The sequence below is a fragment of the Rhagoletis pomonella genome, unplaced genomic scaffold (assembly GCF_013731165.1).
Source record: "Rhagoletis pomonella isolate Grant_MI unplaced genomic scaffold, Rhpom_1.0 Rhpom_scaffold_00007, whole genome shotgun sequence".
Taxonomy (NCBI): domain Eukaryota; kingdom Metazoa; phylum Arthropoda; class Insecta; order Diptera; family Tephritidae; genus Rhagoletis; species Rhagoletis pomonella.
Genome location: NW_023458561.1, coordinates 28,962,567 through 28,981,325, shown reverse-complemented (window position 1 = coordinate 28,981,325; position 18,759 = coordinate 28,962,567). Strand labels below are relative to the sequence as shown.

The window sequence follows — 18,759 nt, the reverse complement described above, 5'->3', positions numbered from 1 at the left end:
AAATACGAGTAACAAATTATGTCATTCAACTTCTAAGTCTAAAGTCCAAAACTAGTTTCCAAATGCTTAGCAATCTAGCACATATTTTGTTGCCTTTCCAACAACAAAATGCGTGCTAGATTGCTACGTAGCAACTTTACACCTAAAATGCTACTCAACGTGAACTCCCTTAATACGTATTAAATACAAAGAAAACTTATCCGCCTTTTTGACGGAACGTGACGCATTTGATAGATTTATGTCAGTGTATACGAGTATGCAAATTTAAGTATGCACATATTTTAAACAATTTTATTACTGGTTAGACACTGCCGCCATTGGGCCCATTACTTCCTTCCGCCCACAGCAATAACTAAGCGCCATTGCGCCAGCCGGGTGGTGGATTTCCAAAACAGATCTACATTCTACAAGTATGTGCATATATGTACGTGCATAGATATATATGTATGTACATATATATGGTTGTGTGTACATTCATGATCATTTTAGAGACATTTTAATTTTTACGAGTATGCACATTGTATTATTTACCAGTTCATGACGCACTCCACTTATGGACTGTGCGTACACACAACATTTTTTTTATTTTTAGTTTTGCTTGATAATTAAATTCATTTTAACGATTCATTCACCTGATGGTTGCGGTTGTGTGACGACATTTATTGAATTTTAAAATGCAATTAAAGTTGCCCATTTTCCAAAACCAGACGTTATAAACAATTAGAAACATACGTATGCCTGTATATACATTAGGGTGGTCCAAAAACAGTAAAGTCGGAATTGTAATGCTCTCACCCTCTAGGATTGTTCTATATCGAAAAAAGTATGCCCCTATTTTTTATTTTTAAATCAAAAAGTATTTAGAGGTCGCTCAAAGCGCTCAAAGTTTTCCATGTATTTTTATATGGGAAAAGTAAATTTTTTCGTAGGAACGGTATAAAATTCTTGAAAATCAATATTTTTCGATCGGAAAACTCATATGAGTGTCTAGACACCAGAATATTGAGGTTAATTGCATGCTTGATGAAATGATTTCCCCCCAACTCTCCTGAAAATAACACGATAGGTATACCAATGGCCAACATCAAACAGTTTGTTAGATATCTTATGAATTTAAATAGTAGCCAGTGAACGGCGGAACCACTTTTCGTCCTGTGAAACCATCAATTTTATCAGGCCTTCCCATAACAGGAAACATACATCGCTGATGTTAAGTTTAAATAGGAAAGAAATGTTCTTCCTTCTAAAAATTTTTCTGGTTTAGTTCCTTAAATTTTAAAATACATTCAGTCTTCAATTCATGGCCGAGAAAAAAAAATTGTAATAGGAATATCGTACTCCGTATGAGAGTTTTTCGAGTTACCGTACTTTCTTGACCGAAATTCTTTATTTGGGTTTAATTTAAGTATAAAATGTCTTGGTTTTTTCGTGAGTGTATGTGTGCGAAGCTCTACTCTCCAACCATTCCGAACCCTATACCACGTCCTATAAACGGCCAAAAATCAAATTTTGTTCATAACCATTTTTAATTTTTTTTAATTTTAGCCCCGATTTCAAATTGTGATACATACAAGATTCGAAAGTCCTTTTTTAAGTACTAGTACTACGACGATGTAAATCTAAATTATTTCCTTCGACCAGTAGACATAATTTCCGCTCGATTTAATTTAGTACTCTGCGGAATGAAGGTAACGAAGTAGCCAACAAACTGGCTAGGAAAGGCCGATGAGCGTTTTGGGACCGGAACCATTTTGCGGACTCAGTTGGCCCTCCTCGAGACTCATAAATGATTGGCATTTATTAGGGGGGGCTGTTGAGATCGTAGGCCGTCAGGTTATGAATCACTATTTTGAAGCCACATAATCTGACTTCTTCTTCTTTGTCTCTGTATGTTGGATTCTCTATCTCTCAATACAAATCCAACACCGAATTTGCGCTCCTTTACATGGCAGCTGTAGTAGACGTCGCAGAGCCCCATTAAGGATCCGGACATTCCAGGTGCATGCCCTCAAATCGTAGTCCTTTAAACATTTGCCGTGGTCGTCATCAAAAGCGTGGACTCATCCGAGGCTTTGCTGAATTTCTCCACTGGAAGGGATTTTTACGGGGCTGATGCCAAACCCAGCAACCAAATACACGTTTATATAGTGAGCCACTGGGTCCAAGACAGGCGCACTTGCAGCCGCACATACTGGTAAACAGACGCTGCTGACTTCAGTGAGCCCTTAAACCGAATATGCCGGGGTGGTCCCACCGAAACTCCCTGTCTTTCTGCCGTTGTGGTTGTATCACAAAATATGTGCACTCGCATAAGTTTTGAGCACTTAAACATATCCGCAAAATTACGAAATGTTCTAATTCTCCGCAAAATACTATAGCACTAAAAAAGACTGCTCCTGTCCTAGGATCGATGCCAATCACTCGAAATTTAAAAATGAATTCTGAAGATTGATCCTCGACAGATGATTGGGGCGCCGTCGAGTGTAATTCTGACATGAAAAAGCTTTACATAAAATCCACCTGCGGTTCGAAGGCTGCACAACGTACATACATACATATGTATATCCTTGTAGGAACAGCTCAGCCGACCACTTACGACAGCAAAATATGTGCGCACGGAGTGTTTGCATATATGTACCTATGTAGATATGTGCTTTTTCGCTACTTAAGACATATCGCTTTTGTTAAAATAGCGACAAATTTTACTTCCTAATTGTTTATATTTGTGTACATTTTTATGCTTCCTCGATGATAATTTAGTACCTGACACACTCGCATACATATGTGTGTATGCACCTACACTCATTTTTATATAACGGTGCTCTCAATGAGCTTGCATTAGGTTGTGACATATTCTGTCTGAAAACAAATTTTCCACAAAAGATTCAGAAGGTAACGAATGCAAAGATGTCTCGAATCTAGATTCGGAGTACAGTGTAAGAACTTTCACACAAGCCGGCCACCAGCTTCAAGTAGATTGACGGTGCCGGCCTGTAATTGCATGCTTTGATTTCGCCTTGAGAACTTGGTTAATTGGCTGCCCGAGGGCCGGCATATTTTTTGGTCAAATTTTTACGAACGTCGAATGAGCCCTTGTCCATTCACACTAGCTGGTAAAAGAACAAAATGTCTTAGGTGATCAAAAAGGAGCTAACGTAAGCCAAAAACGGTCAATTCTGCATACCTAACTCGATTTTATATTATTTTGGATTATGACACTATTGAAGTAAATAAGCAAGGAATATCCTTGCTATTCGCACTTTCTTTTTTAGAGTTTAAACTTATCACACACATACATATAATTTTACTTATTTACTTCCAGTTGCCGTCCAATTATAGTTTTAAACAGGATATTCATAATCGACTAATGATACTCATATACCCAATATACCGAAAAGCATGTCAACTGCTACGAAAAATAAACGGCCTCGCTTACTATATGGAGCCGAGTACAGCTCGTCGTCTTCAGTTGTTATCCGCTCCCTAAAACTCATCTTTACGAAGCATCGTCGAAGAAGATAAAAAAAAAACACGTCTAAACTTGCCTCCGACATAGAGGTGCCCCAAACCCGAGCTGTCTACGGAAAATGTCCTCACGACGTAGTTCATATCGCAAACGACAGAAACCGCCTTTCGAACGATTTAAAGATAAATGTCGACAATTTACGGCTTTTATGTTCAGCAATGTTGGCATCATATTACTAGTAATCTTCTATACAATTGGAGGTAATTGAAAATCGTTAATACGAGTATTCGCATTTGGATTTTATTTTATTTACTTTTTTTTTCTAAATAATTCATAAGCCCACTATGCCTTCATTCACAGGTGCCTTTATTTTTCAAGCTATTGAATTATTCGAATACGAAAGACTTAGCCCACATAAAACGATAAAACCCAATGCAACTGAAAAATGCGCGCAAAAGATTTGGGATATAACGGCACAGAACATAAGTTTCTATGGGAACGCATATTATAAGGAAAGGTAGGCTTTTGAGAATTTAGGAAAAAGTAGTTTTTAAATATAAATTCATAAATACAAGTATACATACATATACATATGTAAGTCTTAGATACTAAATATAAATATATTTCAATTATCTAGCACTAACTAAAATTAATATTGCAGAGTAAATGAAATTTTGCTGCAATTTCAACGAGAAATAGCGCATGAAAAGTTAATTGATCCCGACATTGACAAGCAATGGAGCTTTTCGGGTGCATTCCTTTACTCACTAACGGTTATTACAACTATAGGTGAGTGTTCTAAAGAGGTAAAGTAATATTTTAAATCAAAACGACATAATTCGAGTTTTTACTGTTCCATATGATTGCAAAGGCAAGTTTATTGTATGCTTCAAACAAAGTAAGGTGCATATTTAATTCGATTGTACAGGGTCTAGGACCACCTGTCCACCCCTCTAAAATGGAGGGAAATGTTTTTTATTGTAAGTCGCAAAAATCCTCTATCCGGCTTCGACCGGAATGGGGTTAAACGAAACGGAAGTCCATTTTTTGAAATTAGATATACATGTTTTCACCACAGATTCGGATTCTGTGGACGAAAATATCCAACTTTTGTTAGAATCTGTTTTCACCGAAGTGCCTTTTTCAAAACTTTTCAACGTAAGTCCAGAACCAGTTAAATTTCGAAGGTCATTTAGAGGTGGAAAAGGCACTTCCGAGAAAAAAGTTTCAAACAAAAGTTACGTGCTCTTATCCTCAGAATCCGAATCTGTAGTAAAAACATCCATGCGTAATTAAAAAAAAATACTTCCGGTCAGTTTAACCCACTTCCGGTCCAAATCGGAAAAGTTTCCGAAAAAGGTATGTGCTTTTATGGGCAAAAATCGAATCTGTGGTAAAAATATGTAAATCCCATTTAAATAAATGGACCTCCGACGAATAGATAGAGTATCCTCGACTTGGTAATTCAATTTTTTTCGATGTCCAATAAAAAGCAATTTCAATCATTTAAGAATTCCAGGACGAGTTAAAGTTCGACGGTCATTTAACGATTGAAAAAGCACTTCCGAGAAAAAAGTTTCGAGGATAAGTTTCGCATTTTTATGCTTAGAATCCGAATCTGTGGTAAAAACATGTATGTAAATATATTTAATTTGAAACAAATTGACTTCCAGTCAGTTTAACCCAATTTCGGTCGAAACCGGAAGTCGTTAATACCACCAAAAGATAGGTCAAATTTTTTCTGTTTTAACAAAAAAAACACATTTCCCACCATTTTAGAGGGTGTGGACAAGTGGTCTGAGACAAAGACGTGAGTGCCAAATACTTACGAAAGATGTAACATAATTTGTTTAGTCCACATGGTGGGTGTAAAGGCAGTTTTCGCGGCAGGAGTTCTGGGGTTTCTGGCAGTGAAGAAATTGAAAGGATCGCCGATATTCGCGCCAGCTATCGATTCTTGCAGGTTTACTGACCGGACATTGTCCGACTCAATATCGCCACAGGATCCTACTGCCGATGCTGTCTGGAGGATGAGGTGGAGTCATATCAGAACTTCCTCCTCAGCTGCCCGGCATTCGATAGATTAGGATTTAAGCAGCTCGGTGCGCATTTCATCAACACTCCCGAGGGGCTCTCCGGAGTGGACATCAGTTGCTGCGGAACTTTGTTGTGAGCAGCCAGTGCTTCTCTTAGTTTACACACAGTTACCGTACTAAGAATTTGTGTAATGTGGCATCACAATGGACAATTAAATAATGTCTAAGTTAATCCCCCTTGCAGGGCCTGCCACAATTTTTCGGCCCGTCGCAACTGTCTGAAGTTCACTAATTTGACTTCGGCCGGCAGCGAAAGTAGTTTCGCCATGCATAGGCTGAACAACGCCGAGGAGTAGGTCGCCCTAAAGAGCATAATGTTTAGTTCTACGCAGTTCGGGCATAGCATTTCCGATTCAGGCGGGGGAGATAGCTGTTTAGTCTGTGGCACCACCCGCAACGGAATTGCGCTAGGATGCACCTGGGCTATCTCGGCAGTTCCGCTTCGTCGATATTAACGGGCGGCGGTCGACCGCCTAGGACGATTTTGTCGTCTCGGGAGCTGAGACTCGTCCTGACTGCACCGGTGTGTAGGTGGTTAAGCGTTACTCTGTATTTTTCTGCGTCCAATGGGTGGTATATGCACGGCTAATGTCGTGTTTCCAGTCCCGCAGGTGCCGTCTTACATGCCGTGGGACTGATCGTTTCGAAATAAGGCATTATTGGGGTGATTTCTATGGTGGAATCCCACGAGAAACTACTTCATAGCAAGGTCTTATGCTCTCTAAAGAAAAGTTGTCGAACGTGACTTCCAAGACTTTGGGATGGTTGACCGTCGGTATTCTGTTGCCATCGACGTGTACGTAGGGCATGTTGCCATTTTCGTGTCATCATCGACGTAGCTCACCAAATTAACCCCAGTTTTGCCATGTAGAGGTTAAACAGTGTCGGAGGGAGTATGCCACCTTGGGGATCCCCTGTTTAATTCTACGGGCTTGGATTTGACGCTTTGGAATTTGACCGATGATTGACGTCCACACACATATATACCGCTTCGTCCGATCCAAAAGCGAGGAGTTTAGGACGTCTTGGCAAAGGGTCACGTACTTTACCGTGCCGAATGCCTTCGACAGGTCAACCGCGACTAGGACCGCCCCCCCGTCACAGGCTCGCCATTGGTTCAGACCTACGCTTATCTGTGTTGTGATGGCGTTTAATGATATGGTCGTGCTATGAATTTTTCGGAATCCATGTTGGTGTTCGCCTAGTTTCAGATGCTCCGTCAGGCTGAGGAGGAGTAGTGCTTCCACTGTCTTTCCCGCTGGGGATAGGAGGCAGATTGGCCGGTAAGAGTCTCCTGCGTCCGCCTTCTTCCCTGGCTTAAGGAGGCGAATGATCCTACCCAATTTCTACATATCGGGGATGATCAGAGTAGACAGTGACAAGTTGAAAGCTGCTATCATGTACTCGGCTCCTGCAGGTCCTAGCTTTTCAGCATCTGCCTGGAGATTCCGTCATGGCATAACGCCTTGGATGCTTTGGCGTTCTTGACAGCTGCCTGCGTCTCTTCAGGGGTAATGCCCGTTGGTGTGTCTCGGGGCGGAGTTTGTGTGCTTTACGTAGCGCACTACAGTGGGCTTTGTCTCTCTCCGGGTGCGCGGATTCGACGTTGTGGTATTGCCGAATGTAATGGCAACGTTATCCTTACGTTTCGTCGGATGGGAGAAAGATTTTACTGTCGTCCACAGTTTGCTAGCTCCGCTGAAGAGATAGCAGGGTTTGAGGTGCTCATTTCACGTTTCTGCTTATGTTCGTTTACCAGTTTACTAATGTCCTTGTTGATACCCCTAATGCGGGGTTCACCAGGATTAGACGGCCGATTTCGATCACGCACTTCTACGGGTCCCGCCGGATTTTAGTGATCCTACCGGCTGCATTGAAGCGGTCGGCTGCTGCGTTGATAACCCTGCGTATATTGCGCTACGCGCGCACATGTTGGCGGTGGAAGGGCGTTGAATTTGTGGTCTCTGTGTTCCGTACCCCCGTTCCAGTTAGCCTTCTTGGTGTACACGTACGTAAGGTTTTCGGATGTGACAAAACTCTTGGATGGTCGACTACAATAAGCAGGGGGTCTGATGCGAGCGTGAGCACTGATTGCCATCCAATGCAATTATTTATCAGTGTGGGCATTGGTTTAGACCCTAATTTTTCTGAGATTATGGCGGTCAATGCTATAGTAGTGCTGTGCATATATTCTCGACTCTATACTGGCATTTAGCTAGTTTTAGAAGTAAGGTCATGCTGGGGAGGCTCAGACTCTTATGTATTTTATTTAACTGTATTTTTTTATAATAATCCCCAGGCTACGGCAATATATCTCCCAAATCGGATTGGGGCAAATTAGTCACCATTTTATATGCGATCATCGGCATGCCTCTCTTCCTACTCTACCTCTCCAATATTGGCGATGTCCTGGCCAAGTCCTTCAAATGGATTTACTCCAAAGTCTGCTTGTGTCGCATTTGTCCAGGCGTTGCACGCCGTCGAATCATACGCGAACGCCGTAAAATACGACAATTGGCCATGACAAAAGCGGTAAAGCTCAGATCTATGCGCATTTCTCTCCTAAGCACTTATAATTCTACTCCCACTCACTGACAGCTGCAAGACATGGAAAGCCGATATGCGAACACCAGCAGCAGTACCAGCAAGAGCAGTGATAGCCGAAGCAGTAACAGCACTTCAGGCAGTTACTACAGTGAAGAAACTGAGAGTTCAACACAGAGCATGAGTGCGCTGGAATTATTTGAAGCGGGGAATGATTCCGATATTGAGAGAGAAATACGTAGGAATACTGACGAAATTACGGTACCCTTAACGGTTTGCGTGATCATAATGATAAGGTTAGTTACAGAATAAGAAAGTTGTATGTAAATGAAATTTGAAATATGCTAAAGTGTAATGTATGTTTTCAATTATTAGTTACATATTAGCTGGTGCTATCCTTTTCAGTCGTTGGGAAGCTTGGGATTACCTGGACGGCAGCTACTTTTGCTTTATCTCGCTTAGTAGCATCGGTTTCGGGGATTTGGTACCAGGCGAACGTGTGGTATTGTGTTTCTTGCTGTAAATTTATTTGAGATCTCAATCAATAACAAATTTCACTTGCAGATTACTGCCGATAAAGACAAAGTTGAGGTTAGTTTTATACTTTGTGCTGTTTACCTATTGCTTGGTATGGCCCTCATTGCAATGTGTTTCAATTTGATGCAGGTATATGCGTTTAATACAAATAATAATATACAAATTTATTTACTCACACACTTAATTGCAGGAACAAGTTATACACAATGTTCGAGCCATCAAACGAGCTTTCAAATCCTGTTTTCGTTGTAAGAGATGACACTATCATAAGACGCTTTTTAATGCATAGTAAATTGTTAATTTTATTTAATATTAAGTTAGGTATACATAGAAATACGAGAGTCGAAAAAAGTATAATTGTAATAACTACGAATTTAAAATTAATAATAAAAGTAATATGTATAGCGATCCGAAAGTGTTCCTCATGATGTACAGTAAACGAAACATTTTGAAATAAATACACACTTATGCAAATAATTTTCGTATAAGTTATCAATAAACTGTATATAAAGTATGACTTTGTGTTTAGTAGTGTTTTGTGATATCTTTAACTTAATAATTTCAATGGACTATATAATAAATGTCTATGTTATACCCAAGAAATTCAAAGGTTAAATGATTTATGAAAAATCCTTATAAACAACTGTAATTTTTAAGTTACTTTATTACATTTAGTATTCATAATGTCATTAAATATTTACAATAGTGTCGCCATTATCATGGTTTGCAGTGAAAATATTTAATGGCTAGATTTATTAAAAACTTTTGTATCCCAATCGCAGATAAATGTAGTCAAAATATTTTCACTAAACCAAACCATCTGACTGAATAGAATTTGAGTTGAGTATAGAAGTAAAATTAATTTCAATAGAATAACAAAATATTGCTATTTGAATTTAGAAGTATTGCCCAAAAATTATTCCCACAACTATTATGAGTTAATTTTCATACCGACATTATTGTGTTTGAGTGGGCCAACTCGGACGTTGGAAATGTGTGACGCCTTCGCCAGTTTGATTTACAGTCGAGCGCGCTTTCTCCATCATTGCGGCCGCGGTAATATTGCTGGGCGGTAAATTATGATTTACACTATATTTGCCCTTAGGTTGGCGTTCCGGTTGCTCCAATGGTGGTATTTTACATAAAATTTTATATTTAGGACATGTTGACGAGGCTTTGTTCACACATGCTTTTTTAAACTGTTGTGCTAACTTTGTGGCCACATGTGATCTACTAGGGGCTGTGAGCATGTCGAAAGCAGTTTTCTTACTCATATCATATTGCTTTTGATCTTTTGGTAATGTTGCTCCTGAACGTCTTTTATTGGGGCTTTTCGGACGTAGATGTGCTGTAGTGCGCTGCTGTTGCTTGAATGTATTCGGCGATATAGCTGTCTTAGGATCAACGACCAGCTTCCGCCTCCTTACTTCTAATTTGTACGTACCTTTAGTCCCTTGTGTCATAGAAGGCAGTCTTTTTAAATTCCGTGCATTCGTTACACTGGAATTGGAAGGGAGACGCGGCACAGTAAATCCATTTCGAGAGTATGTGCGCACTGGTGTCAAACACTTACGCCATTTCGTAACTGTGCCCGGTGCTGATGTATTTGCTTTCTTTGCTTTACTTTTCGCGTTATTTGGCGATTCTAAAAACGAAAATCCTATACTTCGTGATAAATTTGGCACATCAGGAATATTGAAACCCGATCCAGAGTCTCCCGAAGCTGCATTTAAATGCTTACTGGTTTCCGATTGCTGGCATTGTATTCGTACAGTTCTTGTGCCTGGTGTCTGTAGACTACTTTTTCTATTTAACTGAATAGGCGATGGTCTATTTACTCGCAGTATATCAATTGTGTGGTTAGCTTGTGCCAACGTGCGCGGAAGTGGCGTGTAGTTTTCCTTATTATGGTGTTTCAATTGTTGCCCTATAGTATATGACGGCGATGGCGATGGCGATAGGGCTGGTGCCGGCGTGCTAAATGCTAATGGTGAGCGTGTACGATTGACTTCATGTCCGGCCTGCAGACGCCAAGTTGTGGAAGGGGAAATGCTGTCTCTATTATAATTCACTGGTGCCAAAATTCGTTCAGTAGTTTGTGTGGAACGACGTTTTTTTCCAGCCGAACTCTTTGACGCCAGCACGTTTAACCTGTTACAGCATCTCCTATTCGGTATTATGTTCTGAAAACTAATGCGTCCGTTGTGGATACTAGGTACAAAGATTTCCGATTCAAATCCATTGGCCTCGACGAGAACAACATTATTGCCAGACAACAGCTTTATTCGATACTCCACCTTGGATATCTCTTTCTTCAAAGACATAACGAACTTGAAATTTTGACTAACAGAGCTGAAAATTTTTGTTCCAGTAAATTTTTTAGATTTGTGTATAAATGAAATCTACCGTGCTTATAAAATTCAGTGAGAAATGCAAATACAGAAACAAATAAAAAACTCTAACGTAAATAAATTTGACAGCTGCATCCCGAAATGAGATAAACAAAAAAAGTAATAAAATCGGTGCTGCCAGTCTGCACCACAACACAAGTGACAAGTTTACCTTGCCACCTAGCACAAAGAACGAAAAGGCTCTGGCACATACAGCATTCGTGCTCTTTAGCGTTTTTTCTTCGACACCTAATGCAGCGTTTTTGCTGCATTTAAAATGCAACATTTAGCACTTTCGAACATATGTTTTCGAAGAGCGTTCATGCTATCGCATTTAGCAAATGTACATTTACGCGAGTTCGAAATCGTATGCTTTTGACAAACAGCCGTGTTCCAGTCGCTTATTCAGATCCGTATCTATTATGATAAATTCTCACGGAAAAGATAATGTCCAAAAATCCCTACTGAAAAGGAAAAAAATAAATTCTAAACCGAAAATTCAATACAAAAGCTTGAATTATTTTAACCATAACCAAACATTTGTTTGTGTATATATTCATTTGTCGGTGCTGTCAATTATAATTTTCACACTTAATTAGGAAACAAAACAAACAGAGTTGATCACAAATTAATCCAGATTTCTATCAGCATCATATCGATGTTTAATTTGCGTAACTTTTCTTTATCCAAATAATGTAAAATAATAAATGAAATCTCGATCGGCGATCACTGAAACGCAGCTAGCGACTGTATACTCGAAAAAGCAATGTTGCCACTTCTTCTCATTAAACCATGTTCGAATCGTGGAAATTTTGGAAGATCACAGGGTTGCTTTTAGCATTTAGATTCTAAATGCAAAAATGGAGTTGCATTTAGTTGCATTTAGGTGACGAATTTTGTATGGATAAATGTACATTTAGAGTAGCATTTAGAGCTAAATGCGCTAAATGTGCTTTTACGCGTAAGCAAAAACAGCCCATAAGATAAATACATATGTACGTTTATATGAAGCTGTTCACATAGGCAATGTTGACGCCAAAGAAACACAAACGGTGGTTTAAGGCCCGTTTACATACAACTTTGGCGTTGCGTTGACGCTGGCATCGCTTTGACTAAATGAAACAACGCCAAAGCGACGCGAAAGATGGCATTGCCTCGTTCCCACGACAGTCGGGCCTACGTAACCGGAACGACCAAGATTTATATCTGGCCAAGGACTGTCACTCCAGCAACACTCCCCAAAAAGTCTTTGGGGAATTTGTATGCTGCTACAACAACAACATGGCATTGCCTCATGCGTCTGGCAATCCAAGGATAGGATAGGTAGCTTTTAAAAATTTCCCTCGTTTAGAAGTCTTGTATTTGTACACAATGGTGTAAGGTTCTTGGAATTTTCGAGCGGAAGAAAATTTGGATTTGGATCGGTGCAAGCGTTGCTTTTTTCATTAAAATTTTTTCTTTAGTTTTTTTTTAAGTCATTTAATTAGTATTTTAATTAGTTTTTTTTTGTATTTTGGAGCTGTAAAAAGGAAGGCAAGTCAGAAGTTGGAAGGAGCTGTTTTGCTGTTTGCAGGTGAGTCCTGGCAGTGTGTGATTTTTGGGTTTTTTTTTTTTTTTTATTTAAATGGACGCTGCGGCGTCGATAGAGGAGGATATGATGCAGGTTTCTGCGCATAATTCTTCAGCAAGGAAGTATATGAGAGCTAGGAAAAAAAACAGGAATGAGAAAGGCTCTGGTAAAAGGCGCAAGGATGCAAAGACGGATGTTAGTAATGGGGATAGTTTTTCTGAGGAGGATTTAAGTGAGGTTAGGGATATACCAAAGATTGCTTTGCAGGGCATGCTTGTACCCAGGGGTACTTTTAATAAGACGTTGTTATTACAAAATGGTGTTTTTGGGGATGTTCAGGTTGGAAAAAGTGGTGTTGCAGGGGTTACTTGTGATAAAGAGGTTATGTTCAGTGGTGTGTATAATGCTCAAAATGGCGGTGTTGTACAGGGTGTTGGAGAGTGTAATGCTGTGCTCAATGAGAGAGATGGTGATATGGTTGTGCCTTGTGTTTCATCTGATGAGGGTTTGATTCAAAATGGTGGTCAAAGGCCTGCTCAGGTTGGAAATGTTTGTGTTGATAGTGTTTCTGGAGATAATGGGGTTATGTTGAATGATATACATAATTTTCAAAATGGTATTGTGCTTAATGGAAGTGAGAAGAATATTGTGTCCTTGAATTTTAACAGTGGTGGTCAGTTAAATGCGGATTCTTTTGAAGAAGATGTTTGTGCTCAGAATACTAACAGTGGTAGTAACATTAGTAAGAATGGCTTTAGTGTTGAGGGTGTGTATAAGAGTGCTGTATATTCTGATTTTTATAGGGGTGAATTTTGTGTTCTTGCTGATACTTCGAAGAGTCCTTTCTTTGATAATAAATTTATGAAAAATGGTTTGTTTTTGTTTGCAAAAATACGCAAGTATAATATTAAAGGTATGAAGAATATAAAGGCGATTGGTAAGTCTTTGTATAAGATTTTTTTCGAAAGTGCTTGTACTGCTAATGATTGTGTTGTTAATGAGGTTTTGAAGGAAAAAGGTATACGAGTATTTATACCACGTAGTTTTGTTGAAACTTATGGTGTTTTGAGACAGGTTCCACTTGATTTTTCGGATAGGGAGATTTTTGAGAATTTGAAGTCTGTTGTACCTTTTTCGTCTGTTAAAAGAATTAATAGGCGAGATATAGATAATCGTGATAAGTATATTCCGACTCTGGCTGTCAAGATTGGTTTTGTAGGTAGTGTTCTACCTGAGTCTGTTAAAGTATTCTGTGTAGATTTTAAAGTGAGTCATTATTTTCCTAGACCAAAACAATGTTTCAATTGTGGATGTTTGGGTCATACAAGAATGTCTTGTAGGAGGCAGAATCGTTGTATTCTTTGTGGAAAGATTGAAAAGTGTGTTGGAAAATGCTCTGATAATGAAGTTAAGTGTATTCTTTGTGGTAATAGTGATCATGTGTCTTTAAATAAGAATAAATGTGATGTATGGAGGAAGGAAAAGGAAGTTATTGAGATTATGACTGTCAAGAAGATTTCTAGGAGGGAAGTCTTTGAGATTATAATGATATATTACATAGTAATAATCGTTTTTCTTTGTTGGATAATTATGAGAGTTCTTTTCCGGTGCTTGGTAGTAGTTTGGATAAGGTGCAGGATAATAATGATATTGTTAATAGAAGGTTGACGAGGAGGAGGTATAATGAAGTTGTTAAGGATCGGAGTTTTCAGCCCATTGTTGATCAGCAGAAGCAGATTCGGAGAAGTAAAGAGACAATAAGTCCTTGTTTTAATAGTGAAAGATGGAGTAAGGTTTCTGAAATTGAAAGGCTTTTGGCGCTTTTGGTTGACAAATTTGATATTAACTCTGAGGAACCTTTGGTGAAGTTGATGAGTAATTTATGTAAGACTAGTGTTAGTGATAGGCTTGTGGCTTCTTCTATTAATATTGATGGACAAGATTCGAATTCTGCAGCTTAATTGTCAAAGTTTAAAGGCTAATAAGGATTTTTTAGATTTCTTTATTGAACAAAATAATGTTGATATTGTTGCTCTTCAGGAAATTTTTTCTCATGATGAGCAAAAGTCTGAGCATAAGTTGATAAATTTTAATTTACTTAAGAAGATGAGAAGGGATGGTTATGGTGGTGTTGCGGTAGGTTTCAGGAAAAATATAAGATTTGAGAGAGTGAGGTATAATTCAATACATGACATTGTCATTGCTAAAACTATTAATTTGAAGGATAATTTTGTTGTGTGTTCTGTGTATTTTGCTCCTAGTGTTAGTACTAGAGTTTTTGAATATGAAGTAAATCGGCTTTTTTCTTTTCTGGTTAAGTTTAATAATCTACTTTTAGTCGGCGATTTTAATGCTAAGAATAGAATGTGGGGTGATAGGAACAATAGTCCTAAAGGGAAGGTTGTTTTTAATATATGTAATAGATCAGGACTGAGATGTCTTAATGATGGTTCTAAGACTTTTTCTGTGAATAGGAATGGGTGTGTTATTGAGTCGGTTTTAGACTTATCTTTTACTAATTCGGCTTTTGATGTTAGTTGGAATTGTAATTATGGATATGTTGGTGGTAGCCATCATCATCCTTTATTAATTGATATTAAAGGAATTCAAAGATTACCTCAGCTTTTTGTTTCTAAGGTTAAGTTAAAGAAAGCTCTTATGACCCTTGATTGTGATGGTGATGCTGATGATGTTGTGAGCTTAATCCGGAAAGAGATTAGAAATGCTACGATTGATTTAAACTGTACTAAGTTTTCTCCAAAGGCTTGGTGGTGTGATAGTTTGAGTAGATTGTATAGAAGGCTTTTGGCTAGTCGTAAGAAAGCCAGGCTGACTGGTAGAGTGGAGGATATGGAACAGGCTTGTTTATTGAGAGAAGAATGGAAGGCTGCTGTGAAAAAAGCAAAAAGTGAGAATTATAAAATGAAAATAAGTGAACTTAATAGTAATGCTAATTCTAGAGATGCCTGGAAGTTTGTTAATAATGTGAAGGGATGTAAACATAAAAGATTAGAATGGGTTAGTGAGGATAATATGAAATATTTAGAGTGGCTTAGGGATCAGGTTGGTAATCAGTATGTTGGTTGTACTGGTTTGGATTTTAATGATAATAGTTCATATAGTGATGGTGATAGTTATTTGAATTTTTCTTTGGATGATTTGTCTTTGGTTTTGAGTAAAAAGAAGAGTACGGCAGGAGGTTTTGACAGGATTACTTTTGAAATGCTAAGGCAATTATCAAATGATTGTAAAGAAAAGTTGCGAGCTGATCTTGTTTTTCATTTTAATAATAATATTGTTAAGGATGAGTGGAGGGTTATTAAGATAGTGCCGATTCCTAAGGCAAATCGGAATTTGAGTGACATTAAAAATTATAGGCCTATTTCCCTATTATCGGTTATTGTTAAAACTTTAAATATGATGGTCAAGGATAGACTTGTAGAATGGTCTAATGTTAATGGCATTATTCCTTTGCGTAGCTTTGCATATAGGAAGGGGAAGTCGGCTACTATGTGTATTAATGAGTTTTTATTTTATGTGAGTAAGTTGAAGTCGGAAAGGCAAAAGATTTTTATTTGTGTTTTGGATCTAAAGGATGCTTATAATTGTGTTGATTTAGTCACTCTTAAGAGAATTTTAGGTGATAAGGGGGCTGATGTTAAAATTATTAATTGGGTTTATAATTTTTTCTCTAAGAGGATTTTGAAAATTGGGGATAGTCAGGTTATTGTGTGTAATGGGTTGCCACAGGGGAGTTGTTTGTCACCCTTATTGTTTAATATTTATACTGCTCTTTTACATCAACTTAACTCTGGTAATGTTATGTTTGGGGTGTTCACAGTTCGTTCCAAATTGTGTCTGAAAATGTAGACGTCTACATTTTGAGACATCTTTAGCATCAAACTGTGAGCACCCCTTTCTAGCAGTCGTCGCAAAATCGTCTCAAAACTTTGCTGGTGTTGCCAGACATTTCCTCTTTGCGTGCATTTTTTATATATTGCCTTTCGATTTTGTTTCTGAAAAATTGTAATTATTTAACTTAATTACCAATTCCTAATATTTGTTATTTCTTTTCCTTGATTTGTTTCTTTTCATCAGAAATTGCGCTCAAATTAAATGCAAATACAAAAAACGTGCCCAATAAATAAAAAAAATGTGATTAGTATTGCCATAATGCAACCCTGCTGCGAGGTTGCAAAATGTAGACGCGTAAAAAACATACCTTTGAGTGTGACAAAATGTAGACGGCGTCGTTTTCCAATTTTGTATGGGAAACAACAACACCACAGATTTTACGGTTAGAAAACGTCTTAAAATGTAGACGTCTACATTTTCAGACACTATTTGGAACGAACTGTGAACACCCCAGTTGTTTCAGTTTGCAGATGATTTTGTGATTGTTTGTAGTGATAGTAATGATGTTGCTGCTTTGAATTTGCTTAGTAATAGTATTAACAGTTTTCAGCAGTTATGTGGTTCTTTAAAACTGTCAGTTAATTATAGTAAGACAAAATTTATGAATATTGGTACAAACAGGAGGAATCCTTTTGTCTTAAGAGTGGGTTCGCAGGATATAGAGCAAGTTTTTAGTTTAAAATGGTTGGGTAGAGTTATATGTTTTAATGCTACGATTAATGATCATATAGGTATGATTAAAAAGGATATTATTCCAAATAGGAATCTTTTGTCTAAGCTTACGACTATCAAGTCAGGTTTAGAGCCTCGGGTGGCTTTAAATTTTTATAAAGCTTTTGTACGGTCCAAAGTTGAATATTCGAATGTTACTTTTGCCAATGCTCCATTAGGAACTAATAAGAAGATACAGGTTATAGTAAATGATACGTTAAGGAGGTGTCTTGGGGTTCCACCCAGTACCCCGATACACACCAGGTTTGCACTTGCAGGTGAATTACCTCCGTTGAAGAGGGCTGAGTGGCTTACTGCTAAGGAGCTAAGTAGACAATGGATGGTTAATAGTGAATTAAGAGAAGATTTATGTAATGGTTTGGTTAAGGGGTCTAGTTATGGACATGTTTTTTCCAAATTTAAAGTTATTTTTGAGAGAATTAATTTTAGTACGCGGTTTGAAAGGCATTTAGGTCTGGTTTTGAAAAGGTCTAAATTTGATGTTTCTAAAAAAAATGTTTCGGTTGAAAAAATTCGGGCTTTTTACATGGAGGAAAGATATAGATTGCAAGATGAGGGATATTATTTACTAGCAACTGATGCTTCAGTAGTGGATGATGCGGTTGGTGTAGCGGTTCATGATGTTTGTGAAATGACTTCTTATCTTTTTAGATTATCAGAAAAATTTTCTTCTACATTTGGTGAGCTGGTTGGGATAAAAAAGCGATTTGGATATTTGAAAAATTGAATGTTGAAAAGGGTGCTATTTTTACTGATAGTATGGCTGCTATTGATGCTCTTGATAGTGATACAACTGATTCGTATTTAGTTGCTGAAGTGCATAATGATATTTTCAGGTCTAATTTGCGTTCTGTTCAGATTTTGTGGGTTCCGAGTCATGTAGGTGTTGAATGGAATGAGAGGGCTGATGTTGCAGCTAAAGCGGCCGTTAACAGAGGTCTTAATATTGATGTTCAACTTACGCCTGGTGAGGCTTTGATACGAATTCAAAATTTGGTATGGCAAGAATGGGAAAGTGAGTTTGTGAATTTAAGTATGGTTAAAGGGAAAGCCTTTGTAGAAAATGGGGGTGGGTTGAAAAAGAGGCCTTGGTTTAGGGATAAAAAATGTAATATGGATGTATATGACATCAAATTAATGAATAGATTATTAACGGGTCATACGTATGGTAGTATATATATTAGTAAATTCAGAAGAGGTGTTAGTGATCAGTGCTCTAGTTGTGGGGTTACAGAGACTTTGAATCATTTGATTTTTGAGTGCCCTAAATACGCTGCTGCCAGGGCTGGTCTTTCTTTTTTTAATAATTATGCTTGTTTAAAGGATACTTTAAGTTCTTATAATGTGAATGTTTTTAAAGAAATAATCTCCTTCCTACACAAAGCAGGTTTAGAAAGTAATCTTTAGTTATTAAGGATTTTTATTCATGTTTATGTATATGTTTTGATCTAAAATTTTGTTTGTTATTTAATTGATATAAAAAAAAAAAAAAAAAAAAAAAAATTAAAA

At 37.9% G+C, this 18,759-nt stretch overlaps 3 protein-coding genes across 3 annotated transcripts in view; 2 read left to right on the top strand and 1 right to left on the bottom strand.

Moving 5' to 3' along the window:
- The window catches only part of LOC118743776, a 452,583-nt gene that overhangs the window by 380,073 nt on the left and 53,751 nt on the right, over nucleotides 1-18,759 (top strand). The gene's annotated exons all lie outside the window — the stretch shown is intronic.
- LOC118742533 (TWiK family of potassium channels protein 18-like) lies at nucleotides 3,377-8,924 on the top strand. The gene is made up of 8 exons (XM_036474679.1): nucleotides 3,377-3,726; nucleotides 3,827-3,983; nucleotides 4,128-4,255; nucleotides 7,862-8,094; nucleotides 8,161-8,402; nucleotides 8,482-8,608; nucleotides 8,671-8,772; nucleotides 8,834-8,924. The coding sequence occupies exons 1-8, from the start codon at nucleotides 3,588-3,590 to the stop codon at nucleotides 8,900-8,902; spliced, it is 1,197 nt and encodes a 398-aa protein (XP_036330572.1). The 5' UTR covers nucleotides 3,377-3,587; the 3' UTR covers nucleotides 8,903-8,924.
- LOC118742530 lies at nucleotides 9,585-11,118 on the bottom strand. Its single transcript, XM_036474675.1, has 2 exons — nucleotides 11,050-11,118; nucleotides 9,585-10,995 (listed from the first exon to the last, which is right to left on the bottom strand). The coding sequence occupies exon 2, from the start codon at nucleotides 10,965-10,967 to the stop codon at nucleotides 9,600-9,602; it is 1,368 nt and encodes a 455-aa protein (XP_036330568.1). The 5' UTR covers nucleotides 10,968-10,995; nucleotides 11,050-11,118; the 3' UTR covers nucleotides 9,585-9,599.

What these genes read in the sequence shown, in the direction of transcription:
- LOC118742533 (XM_036474679.1), top strand. Translation starts at nt 3,588, where the DNA reads ATGTCCTCACGACGTAGTTCATATCGCAAACGACAGAAACCGCCTTTC. An exon ending in AATTGGCCATGACAAAAGCG is followed by an intron (nt 8,095 to 8,160) that starts GTAAAGCTCAGA and finishes ACTCACTGACAG; the next exon opens with CTGCAAGACATGGAAAGCCG. An exon ending in TGGTACCAGGCGAACGTGTG is followed by an intron (nt 8,609 to 8,670) that starts GTATTGTGTTTC and finishes TTTCACTTGCAG; the next exon opens with ATTACTGCCGATAAAGACAA.
- LOC118742530 (XM_036474675.1), bottom strand. Translation starts at nt 10,967, where the DNA reads ATGTCTTTGAAGAAAGAGATATCCAAGGTGGAGTATCGAATAAAGCTG.